Source organism: Pantherophis guttatus, chromosome 1, assembly GCF_059756535.1.
Source record: "Pantherophis guttatus breed Tessera chromosome 1, ASM5975653v1, whole genome shotgun sequence".
NCBI classification, from domain to species: Eukaryota; Metazoa; Chordata; class Lepidosauria; order Squamata; family Colubridae; genus Pantherophis; species Pantherophis guttatus.
The window spans coordinates 88,509,301-88,521,543 of NC_142063.1; the positions used below are offsets into that span (position 1 = coordinate 88,509,301).

At 35.1% G+C, this 12,243-nt stretch overlaps 1 protein-coding gene across 2 annotated transcripts in view; it reads left to right on the forward strand.

Moving 5' to 3' along the window:
• The window catches only part of NELL1 (neural EGFL like 1), a 564,211-nt gene that overhangs the window by 467,485 nt on the left and 84,483 nt on the right, over positions 1 to 12,243 (forward strand). For both annotated transcript variants that reach the window (XM_034417254.3, XM_034417255.3), the window contains exon 15: positions 9,408 to 9,503. In XM_034417254.3, coding sequence (XP_034273145.2) covers positions 9,408 to 9,503 — 96 coding nt within the window. The remainder of the gene's footprint in view (positions 1 to 9,407; positions 9,504 to 12,243) is intronic.

A 12,243-nucleotide genomic window follows, 5' to 3' on the forward strand; every position in this document is an offset into this window, starting at 1 on the left:
AGGGCTCTTTTGCTTGTTTGGAAAGAGTGCAGATTTTTTTCCCCCTAGCTATACTGAAAAACGAAAGAGAAAGTAAAGCAGGCTGTTGGCTTTGCACGTTGAAAAATTAGGCAGGCAGATTTCTTTTCTTTTTCCTCACCAAAAAAGGTAGGTGCAAACAACGGGAAATTTAGGGAAAAAGAGGAGATTTTAAAACACAAAAGAAAAAAAGCTCTATTTAACTAGGGAATTGTAATAATTGAGATACTATTAATTGTATATTGTGTTGAAAGCAGAAATGGTTAAGTTGTGGTTTGGAGGAATATATGGGGGAAATTATTTGGTTTATTATTATTGGTAAATATAATTAATTGATTTGTAAGAAATTGGATTGCATGGAAATAATTGGAATATTCATGTTCATATTGATTAATATACAAAAAAGGTAGTTATATAACTAATTGATTTATATTAAAATGTTGAATTTATATTAAACAACTGTAACATTTCATAATTAACCAATGTGAGGATGGATATAAAAATAGATGACAATGGGAAGGGGTATAATATAGAATAGAAGGGAAAAATTGAATTTGATTAAGATTAGAGATGAGGATGAAGGGTAATATTGGTTTTTTACAAAAATAGATGAGGAATAAATATGGCAAAAAGGAAATATAGAAATTGTAAATTTAATTGAAATGACTAAACACTGTTTAAATTTATGAACTGGCCAAATACTTTGTTCAAAGAAAATACATTGTATGTTTGTATGTGTGTGTTTCTAATTATTGTTATTTATTCATATTTGTTCTCTTTTATTCTTTAAAGTTTAACAATTCATTTTTTATCTTAATATCTTTATATTTGTTTGGGGTTGGCTTTCTTCCCTTTCATCTTTTTTATTGTACAGCAATCTTTCTCCTCAAACCTACCACCTCTCTCTTTTCTTTCCTTCTTACTTCCTCACCCTCTTCTTCTCCTCCCTACTTCCTCTTCCTTTCTCCTTCTCCTCCTCTCTTCCTCCCTCTCTTACCCTCACTCCTACTCTAATTTCCCTTCCCTTCCTTCATCCCTCTCTATTGCTGTATCCTTTTGTGCATATGGACTACTCAGAGGGCTGAAAAAGTTATTTCTGACTTGTCCTCGCACTTTTGACCAGTCTTCGAACTTACGACTGTCATCACATTTTACATTTTTGCCCTATCTTGTCACCATGGTGAAGAGAAGCAGTTGTGAAATGAGTGACATGGTTGTTAAGAATGCTGCACGGGCATAAATGTGAGGATGGTCATAAGTGTGAGGACCAGTCAAAAGTGTCAGAAATGACTTTTTTCAGCCCTCTGAGTAGTCCCTATACACATAGCCATGGCCACCCGGTCACATGACCAGCTAGCCACACCCACCCAGTCACATAACCTCCAAGCCATGCCCACAAAATAAGCCACGCCCACAGAACCGGTAGTAAAAAAATTTAGAACCCACCCCTGGTTGGGGATCACCACAACATGAGGAACTGTATTAAAGGGTCGCGGCATTAGGAAGGTTGAGAACCACTGATCTAGATGCTAAGAGTCCAAACCTCTTGAGCTCAGCTAAGGTCAAATAGCAGACTGGTTTTCCAGCTCTGGTGCAAAATTAACAACAAGAGCAACAAAGCTTTGTTATTGCTTTCTATGTCAGACTTCAGTAGCCTGCTGAAACTGATAGTTGCCTTCTGACAGCTAAGGCTGCTACCCCATTTTCTCTCTCTTGAGGTAAATTCAGCACATTTTGCTCCCACCCTTTTTGCAGCTAACAGGAAACACCCCCTCCCCCATTTCTTATGTTCTATGCTTGGTGACAGTTGATTACTTGTGCATCACATACATATTACTCAAGGTTTTTCTAGGTGCAGTCTTCTCCCCCATTAATTCTCTCTCTCTCTCTTTCTCTCTCCCCTTTAAATATATTTCTCAGACTGTCTGTCTACATCCCTTATTAGTCTTAAAGATATGTGTGATTGCATGTTACAGGAATACCTTTACTTTTTTTCCAGCAGTTAGGTATATTCTTCAGCACAGAATATTTATTTATTTATTTATTTATTTATTTATTTATTTATTTATTTGTTTGTTTGTTTGTTTGTTTGTTTGTTTGTTCAATTTATATGCCGCCCTTCTCCAGAGACTCAGGGCGGCTTACAATGCATTAAGCAATAGCCTTCATACTTTTGTATATACCTGCTTAGTAGGGCTTTTGGCCCCCCCAAGCAGTGTTCTTTTTTTATACAAAGTCAGCTTATTGCCCCCACAATCCGGGTCCTCATTTTACCTACCTTGAAAGGATGGAAGGCTGAGTCAACCTTGAGCCTGGTGAGATTTGAACTTGCAGTAATTGTAGACATCTGGTGCTAGTTAACAGCACATTAGTCTGCTGTGCCACCAAGGCTCTTGGCACTTTTGCCACCACAACAGTCTATAGGGCAATCATTGTGAAAGAAATCAGTAAAAATATTTTGTCCCCTCAACTGCCAATTAATATCCTATTATCTGTTGCCCCATATTGTGGCTTTCTATAGAATTCATTCAACTTAGAGTCAGATCAGTACTAGTACTACCTTGAAAGATAATTCTAGTTTTTACTATACAGGTCAGTGTTATTACAGCAAATTCCTGGATTGGATCATATTGTATTTACATACAGTACACAACAGAGAATTCTTCATTGTCTCTATTTTAATTGATAAAGTCCATATACTAGGATCTGTTCACATTTACAAGGCATAAAAAAACCCTGAAGAATAAATGAAGAATTTTATTTTATTATACTTTCATAATAACAATTTATGTGTAGTTTAATATACTTTGTAGATTTTTATTATGTCACCTTGAAAGCTACTAGAGCATAACTAATAAATTTTAGAAATAAATTTATTGAATACATTTAAATAAAGCCTCATTTGGTGCTGTCGAGTCAATTAAATGAATATGTTAAATTTGAAATAAATTGCTCATCCAAACTGATAGAAAAATCCTCTATATTATTTATAAGTTTCAAAAATCAGGGTTTTTTTTAGAATTACCTGATAAATAACTGGTGTTTCTATATCCCCTTCTTTCATCCTATCAATGAACATGTGAACCATGTGAAAAGATGATAGATAGATGATAGATAGATAGATGATAGGAACGTAGGTAGGTAGGTAAGTAGGTAAGTAGGTAGGTAGGTAGGTAGGTAGGTAGGTAGGTAGGTAGGTAGATAGATAGATAGATAGATAGATAGATAGATAGATAGATGACAGATAAATGTGTGGTGTCTCAGTGGTTCGTCGGCCCAGGTTTGAAACTTGAATGCCACACAATGGGATGAACTCCCATTCTCGCCCCAGCTCCTGCCAACCTAGCAATTCAGAAGTATGCAAATGCAAGTAGTTAAATAGGTAGCACTTTGGTGAGAAGGTAACAGTGCTTCGTGATATCATGCTAGCCACATGACTGCAGAAAAGTCTTCAGATGTGCTGCCTCAGTAGCCTTTGAAACATAGATGAGCACTGCTCTCCATAGTCATCAATAACTAGTGGAGGAAAATCCACAGGGACTCCTTTACATACATACATGTGTGTGTTCCATGCTCTACCAAACAAAGGAGGTCAGTTGTATTGTGTTAGAAGGGGGGAGGGGAGCAAAAGCGGGGTTTGGTAATAAGCAAAAATCCAGGTCAGTTGCTGAGTGCCCAAACCATGTTAATGTACTTGCAAGGATGCTGCAGTGGCTGGATCATTAAGGATTGGTTCTAAGTACTTTCTGGACAAGTGGTTATTAAACAAGGACCACCTTTAATAAGTTTGGTAGAAACACCCTCTGATACACACACATTTTAGTTTCTTTCAAGATTAATTCATTACACCATACTAATTAGTACTTTTCTCCCAGCATTTGAACTAGCCTAGCCTATTTAAATTTTAGCAAAATTAGTAGGCTAGGGAATTTTTCCAGAAGCTAACCAGGGACCACCAGAACATTATTTCAACACCGGCATTGGAGCAGAATCTCCACCTTCCTGACAACAGTAGTTTAGCTTGACTCAAAAACAGATCCCTCTGCTTAGCAGCAGCAAGCAATGACCAAGGGACTGTCTTGGATAGTTCTCCCACACTGCCTGAAATGATCTCCCTCTACTCAACGTTAAGAATGGTAGTGCATTTGTTTGTCAAATTATGCTCAGTTCCTTTGGCAATCAGCAGTGATGGGGGACTTTGTTTTTCTTTTTGTCTTTCCTGAATTGGATGACTTGAAAATTACTCTTAGCATTAGATTCGAATTTGAAAGGTTTGACATCTCTGTGGATTTTATTCAAGTTGCTTTCCTATTTCATTTTTTTTTTCTAATAAGGTATTTTGTTGCAAAATCAGTAAGTGCTCTTCTAATGAGACATGACTTTTTGTAAACATGCATGGGCTACAATACATTAATAGTAGCATATTAGCACTCCTCTAGTGGGATTTGTCAAGTTTATGCTTAGCTTTCTCAGATACTAGGAAGCTGCTAGACAAGGCTGGAAATCCTCTGAGTTGTACTGAATTATTATATTGTTCCCTATCCAAACTTCAATGCTAATGGGTTTGGAACACAGCAGAAATCTTTTGACACAAGTGGCTATGAGACTTATTAAGAACTATAAGCACAAAGACTATTGCACAAGAGATTTACAGCTTCCATTGCTTTGGGCACATTTCCCCAAATTAATTGTGTAGCTGGTATGCATCTTCCACACTTACTACCAGAAGACAATACTTTCAGTTGGAAGAGAGTAGTAAAGTCTGTATGACACACTGCAGTATAATTGAGAACATCATGTATCAAAACATTGCTACTGTCAGAGCTGCTTTTCATTGGGATGGATTAAATTCAGATTTCCTCAAACTAAAAGGCAAAAATACAAAAATGCCATTATGTTGATGACTGTGTCCCAAAATTGTGGTATCACATTTAATAAAAAAACAAAACATTGCATTATTGCATCTTAAAGCAATTATCTTTTAATATCACAGAGAATTATGTTGCACTTAGATAATATTACTTACAGACAATTTATAATCTCAAATTTCAATTAGAATAGAACTGGAAGGGACACTGGAGGTCTTCTAGTCCAACCACCTGCTCAAGCAGGAGACCCTATACCATTTCAGATAAGTGACTGATCAGTCTCTTCTTAAAAACCTCCAGTGATGAAGCACCCACAACTTCTAAAGCAAGCCGAACTGGTTTATTGTCCTCACTGTTAGGAAGTTCTCTTCCTTCACAGAAATCTCTGCTGGATTATAAATGCTGTTTTTAAATAGTTATACAACTTTGAATTCCAGTTTATATTACATCATGCTTTTAATACCATTAACAATAACAGGGACTTTAAAACTTCATTTAAACATCCGCAAATAACTTATTTTTGTTTCTAATAAGAGTTATGATCATACATATGAAGACAGACTTGTGTATGCCTGGCCCCTATAACAATTTCTTCTTTAGCTTAACGAAATAGTATTATGCCTCACCACACTTCAGTTGACTGAGAAATTGAGAAGCCGAGGTCAAGGAGACACCCATTTTTATTAACTGATGTCCTTAACTAATATCCTTAACAAATGATATTTCAGTGCTATATATTTTTGTTTTCTCTTGTTTATATGTTGAATGTAAGATAGCAGTTCACAAATATGAACATTGCAACATCAGTTTTCTAGGGAAAAGATGTTGCCATGGATCTGCTAGAAGAGCAAAGTTAACACCTCTCTCCTTTTCACAACAACCACATCCAACTCTATTTTCTTGAAATTATACAGCATGTACCAGCAGTAGATTTGTTATAAGTTGATAAAAAGATTGCCAAAGCCCTTTCTTTCTGTTGTTGCTTTTACTGTTGTGCTGAGAATACTAATTTTCTCCATATTGCAGTACACTGGAATGTTAATTCAATATCATTTCTACTTAGTGATCTCTCTGAGGTTAATAAAGACTTAGTTGTTTCAACTTGGATTTTTTTCAAGTGCTAAGCAATTTAATTTTACTGAGAAAGGAAGACATTTGAACTGAATTAGCTATGCCATCGAGGGAAGTTTTTGTAGCATAACTCATGTTCCATATAGCACTTATTTCTCTTATTCCAATTACAATGAAACATGTATTCCCATCAGCTAAATGTATCTTTTTGCTTATCAGGCAATTTTTTTTTTCTTTGATGGTAAAGCTGCACTTTCTCTGACTACCTTAGGCTTCAACTTCTGGGACGCTATTCTGAATCAAAGCAAATTTAATCAGCGTGTCGTCTATGATTTCTTTTTAGAGATATAAGATTGACTTTGTAAAAAAGAAAAGTTTCTTAACCAAGCAATCCCCTCCAGCTCCACTTTGTAATAGTTTGACTCTACCATCTTTCCTTATTTTGATTCCCTGTTATGTACAATATATCATTTCCCCAAAATGAGTGAAATTGGCACATGTTAAACCAACTAAGAAGTCAATCAAGAAATATCTGAATCATTAAGAGTTACAGAACAGGTCATATAAATTCCAGAACAGACTAAAGATTAAAAACTGGTCCAAACAGTTACTATTTAGAAATTAACCTGACAACTGCCATGGATTAAATTAAAAGATTCATATTATTGTAAAGTCTTTCTTTACAATATCTAGTAAACTAGACATTTTTTACAAAATCTAGTAAACTAGAATAAAACTAATTCATTCAAAAGGTGAAAAAATATTTTGAGTTAAAAATATACATGATTGCACGAGATTCGTATAAAATGTCAATATTAATTTGTTAAAACCACTTGGTCAGAAATTTGGAACCTTGGTACATTAAAAAAGGGGGGGTTAGGTTAGTCATATACAGTATATTCAAAATCTGCTACGAACTTAGGCAACTAGCTATAAAAAACTTTAAAACGAAGACGGGAGAGTGCAACTATTATGATTTTAGATTGAATATTATTTATTTATTTTATCTCTTAAACATATTTCTATGCCACTGCAATCAAAGAAACCCTTGTCAGCTGACATAGGAAAAAGTAAGCATCAAACATGCTTAATACAAAAAAATTATAATAATGAAAACACAGTGGCACTACAGTCATATAAAGAAGAAAGAATTAAAAAGATGGGAAAATCAAGGCTGTCCACAAAATTTTCAACAGTTTTCAAAATATGACCCAAAAGGGAACTGCTTCTTCTAAAACAGGGTGTCAAGCTGGGCCAGATTCATCATTTGCAGGTCACACCTACCCCACCTCTTCAAAGGCAAAAAAGTCACGACACGTCACGTGACACATTTGAGTTTGACACTCGTGTTCCAAAGCAACTGGATAAAGATAAACGAGATTATTCAAGATTCTTTCCTCAGAATGGTCAGAACCACACTGCTAATTCAACTAACATGTATTTAACATGTGTTTTGAGAAACTATAATAATAAGATAATTTAATATGTAGCAATAATTTTAATTCAACCTTATGTGTAGATCTCATTTTAGTTTCTTGTCTTTTTTCCTACCTTTATTTTCTTTCTTACCTTTCTTGTCTTTTTTTTCCCTATTTTTTAAAGGTTATTATAATTATAATAATATTATAATTATAAAACAAAAATATTAAAGGTTATTATAAAACAAAAAAGGAGGTACCTCATGGTACTATTTTCTCTGCTCACCTATGAGCAATTACAAATTAAGATTGAAGCCCCAAACAATTTGCATTTTTATCCGTTTATGCTGAAGGACTTTTTCTATTTTGTAGCACTTTCATATCCTTTGTAGCTTTTCTTTGGCAGTGCTCCTGTGATTGCAGGATGGGTGGGAGATTATGTTGTCAATTCTGATGCAAAAGCCATTCTTTAAATATTCATTATAGTTTCTCTTATGTAGCCCACAGGATGTCTTATGAAATGTAGCACACAGAATATGATTTACATTGCTTATAAATATGTGGCATTCTAGGTGGTTCTTGACAAGTTATTCACAGCATTTCCAGTGATATCCAGAGAGGAAGATGTTTGATATAAATTCATGGCCTTCTTTCTCTTATAATAAAGACGTCTACACAACAAAACCTAATTTCAAACAAGACGTTCAAAGTAATTGTTATTTTTATCTTGCTTGGATTTCATGCTACCATAGTAATAGTAGAACTATGTGGGTCTCCCTTATTTATTTATATTTTTGTCATGTTATGTAGTGTATATTGGAGGTGGTGACCCTTTGAGCTGCTGTATGCAATGAAATTTCATTTTAATGTATGCCGATTAGTGAACATTTAAAGTGACAATAAAGTTATTCTAAGTCTAAGACTATTGAAATGTTACTAGAGCTGTAAACAATTAAACCATGGCAAAAGAGCATTAAGACAGGAAAGATTTAAATGGGCTTACATTTATTTGTCACAAGTGTGTGTAAATAGCTTTCTTCAGGTATTCATAATTCTAACTCTGCAACTAAAATAAACTTTTCGCTTTTGGCTTTACATCCTCTAACCATCTTCCAATGATGATATGTCAGTTCTGAAAAGGGGATCTAACTACATTTATTCAGAGGTTCTAACCACATTCATTCAAACATAGTTTACTAAACATAGGTCTAGAGGTCCTACTTTGTATAGAAGTCTAAGCAGTTAAATGTAGTTTTATCATGGAGAAAATCTATGTGGGTGGTAGGAGTTCAGAACAACTTGTTGATACATAATCAATCAGACAAATATATTTACAATTCTGTTCAAAATGAAGCTGAGATGATCAGGTACAGAAGAAGAAGAGCAAGTACTTTTACTGTCACATCTTGAAAGATTTAAAATATGTACCATAGTCATTGTGTGTTCAGTCTTTTTAAACACATTCAAAAGCTCACATATGTCTTTTTCCATATTATGTTATTCTCTTTCTGCCTTCACTACTTGTTCCATTAAAACAATTGATTCATAAGATACAGAGGGCTTTATTTTAATCAATACTTTATGTAACTCTCTGAGCCCAACCTATATTACAGAGATCTTACTGTGGAGATAAAACAAAGGGTAATCCTTAATTAGACCAGCTTAGTTCCTAGAAAAAAAGTGGAATATGTCATCATTACAGTACTAATACTACTATTATTCCTCTTGCAAATTTTCTCCATATCTTTAGTAGTTTATTAAAAGCATTCAAATGCATGCTTTATCTTTGTAATGACTGTGACTAGGCTTAGTTCCAAAATGTTTTGTTTTATCCCTTTAATACCCATGCCAAATAATCATTAACTTTTTGCTTTTGTTAATTTTCTGTATGGTTTTCTGTCTTTCTCCCTACGGCTGTTATTTGAACTCCGTTTGTCTTTTAATAAATTGTACTTCACCTCTTTCTGGGTTACAAATATATGTCCCTGTTTTATTGTACAATGCAACAATTAAATGATGCTTTCCTTTTCAGCGTTCTGTGAAGAAGGATGCCGATATGGTGGGACATGTGTTGCCCCCAATACATGCGCCTGTCCTTCTGGATTCACAGGAAGTCATTGTGAAAAAGGTAATATGCTAATTTTCTGCAAATAATTTTCTCTGACTTAAAAATTGCAATTACATATATTTATACTATTTCAGTTTTTCTCTTACTATACTTGCATCAAGGAAATTGATTGCCCAAGTTTAACCTAAACCAGTAATTTCCCACATGTATAATAGAAATTTGTAGGAGCAGACTAGGTTTCCTAACTTAGGAATTGGGGAGGAATACTGTAAGGTAGGAATTGCGACATCAAAATATCTGGTGCTGCAAAATTGGGGAGTTAGATGGATGCATGTTACTGCTCATTTCTTATTGAAAGTAATTCGATGATAATCATCCAAATGCATAATTGTTAAAAAAAGATTGAAAAAAAATGGAGCCAATGTGACACAAAATATTTTGCATCAACTGATCATAAAATTTAATTAGAAGCAGTTGGATAGTATTCTACACAGAGTCATAGGGTACCAGGACAGCAAAGAAGAAAGGAATAATGGCTAGTCAGATCCTGGACAATCGAAGGTTTTTCTGTATGTTGCAGAATACAAAGAAATTCATCATGAAATATGTTTGTATGTTGCCTTTCCATAAGCCCAATGTTCAAAAAATTCTACGTACGTTTGAATGATAATGCACATCAAAGACCAACACTTGTGCAATAATTAAAGAACAATGAACAGGCCTTCAGTAAAAATTAAATATTTCTAATTACCGTATTTTTTGGAGTATAAGATGCACTTCCCCCCCCCATAAAAGAGATTTGGGTGCGTCTTATACATTGAATGTAGCCCCCGCTGTCCCTCCAGAAAATGGGGCACACGGAGGCAGCGATAGGCTATGGCAATCCCTGCAGCCTGAAACAGCTGATCTTCGGAAGGCCAATCAAACCGACAATCAGCTGCTTGTGCTTGTGCTGAAGCTGAAATTGAAACGGGCTTTTTGCTGCAAAGAGGCAAATTGCTGGGAGGCAGAGGCAGATTTTTTTTCTTGTTTTCCTCCCAAAAAAAGGTAGGTGCATCTTATAGTCCAGAGCATCTTACACTCTAAAAAATACGATAGGTTCTAATTAGAGTTAGGCAACAAACTCATTGGAAAAATATATGAAAGAATAAAACTGAAATATATGTCAATAGATGTTGTATAAATTACCAATAACTAAACTGCATTTAATAATTCATAACTAGTGGCTTGACATCAGTACCCACTCCCAATTACTTAGTATTTTAATACTATTATTCTTGATATACCTAATAAATAGTAATTAAAACACCTGATGGTCACACATGAATAATAAAGGTAAATCAAGTTGAAATAGAAAATTAGGTGCACTCATAACAATTCAAATATTGGCTTGCATTTTCCAAAGCCACATAGGGATAAGACTGAGGCATAATTTCTTAGCAATTAAAAACAAAACAAAATAAAAACCAATGATACCAGACAAAGATTTCCTAAGGCATCGCAAGCCATATCTGGCCTCTTATCTCAAGCTCATTCAGAATACCCTGTTTGCCCCAAAATAATACATCCCCTGATAATAAGCCCAATCAGACTTTTGACCACATGGCAATAATGCCAAGCACTTATTTCAGGGTTCAAAAATAAGACAGGGTCTTTCTTATTTTCAGGGAAACATGGTATTATTTTTCCTTAGTATATATTCTAAAATATAAAAATACAAAAGCAAAAAAATAGGAAAAATAAAGGAGAGAAAAGGGAAGGGAAAAGTGTAGAAAATAAAGGGGGGAAAAAAGAAAATGTGTTGACTTCTGACTCCCTTTGGTGCAGTAGAATAAGATAATAATGTCAGCATTCCAATTTATGATCTCTTCCAGCGCTGACATGAATGAGAGAGGGAGAAGCTTTGCTTTAATGCTGAGATGAACTTTTACCTAGTTTCCTGCTCTTTAGTAGATAGCGTTACCTGGGAGATAGAGGGAGGGGGGAATTCCTGTGAATAGAAAGTGCTTGGGACGGAGAGATGGATCTGCATGATGGCCAATGAGACATTGGGGTTGAAGAACGGAAAGGGAGGCGTTTGGAAGGAGGTGCCAGTTTTGGCTGCACAAGAGTTCAGGGATGATGTTATTTCTATTCTTAAATAAAGAAAGATTCATTAGAGACTTTGCGTTTGAGAATGAAGTTTATTTAAGATAGCAACGAAACCTGACAAATAACATCAAACCTCTACTTTTACTTTTGCATAATAGTATAAGCTAGCCCTTTCTATAATAACAAATCTATCTACATGTAATTGGAAAAACCCAAAATCAAACTTTCATTTTTTTCCACTTTTCCCACTTCAAGCACAAAGTCCAGAAGCAGTTTCGAAGTAGAAAAAAAAGCAGTTGTGTTTATTTCTTTAATCAAAGCAAGCAATTTAGCCATCTCTGCTAAAGCCAGCTGGTTCAGAATATTAAAGATAGAATAAACCTTTGATTTGTAGATGAACTGTTTCAGTGGTGGGTTCCTACCGGCTCACTCCGGATTTTGCAAACCAGTAGTAGCAGCACTGGGAGGCTCTGCCCACCTGCCCGGACATCATCACGGATGCTCTGCGCATGCGCAGAAGCGCCCTCCCCCTGTGCGCGTACTTTCATTGTGAACCGGTAGTGAAGGTAAATGGAACCCACCCCTGGACTGTTTCCTGTTGTGTGTGTATGGAGGAGGGACATATTCATATCATCTAAATCTATAATTTTGCAAATCTAATGTTTGCAGCAAAAATATATCAACCAATCAGATACTCCTCTCCACAAAT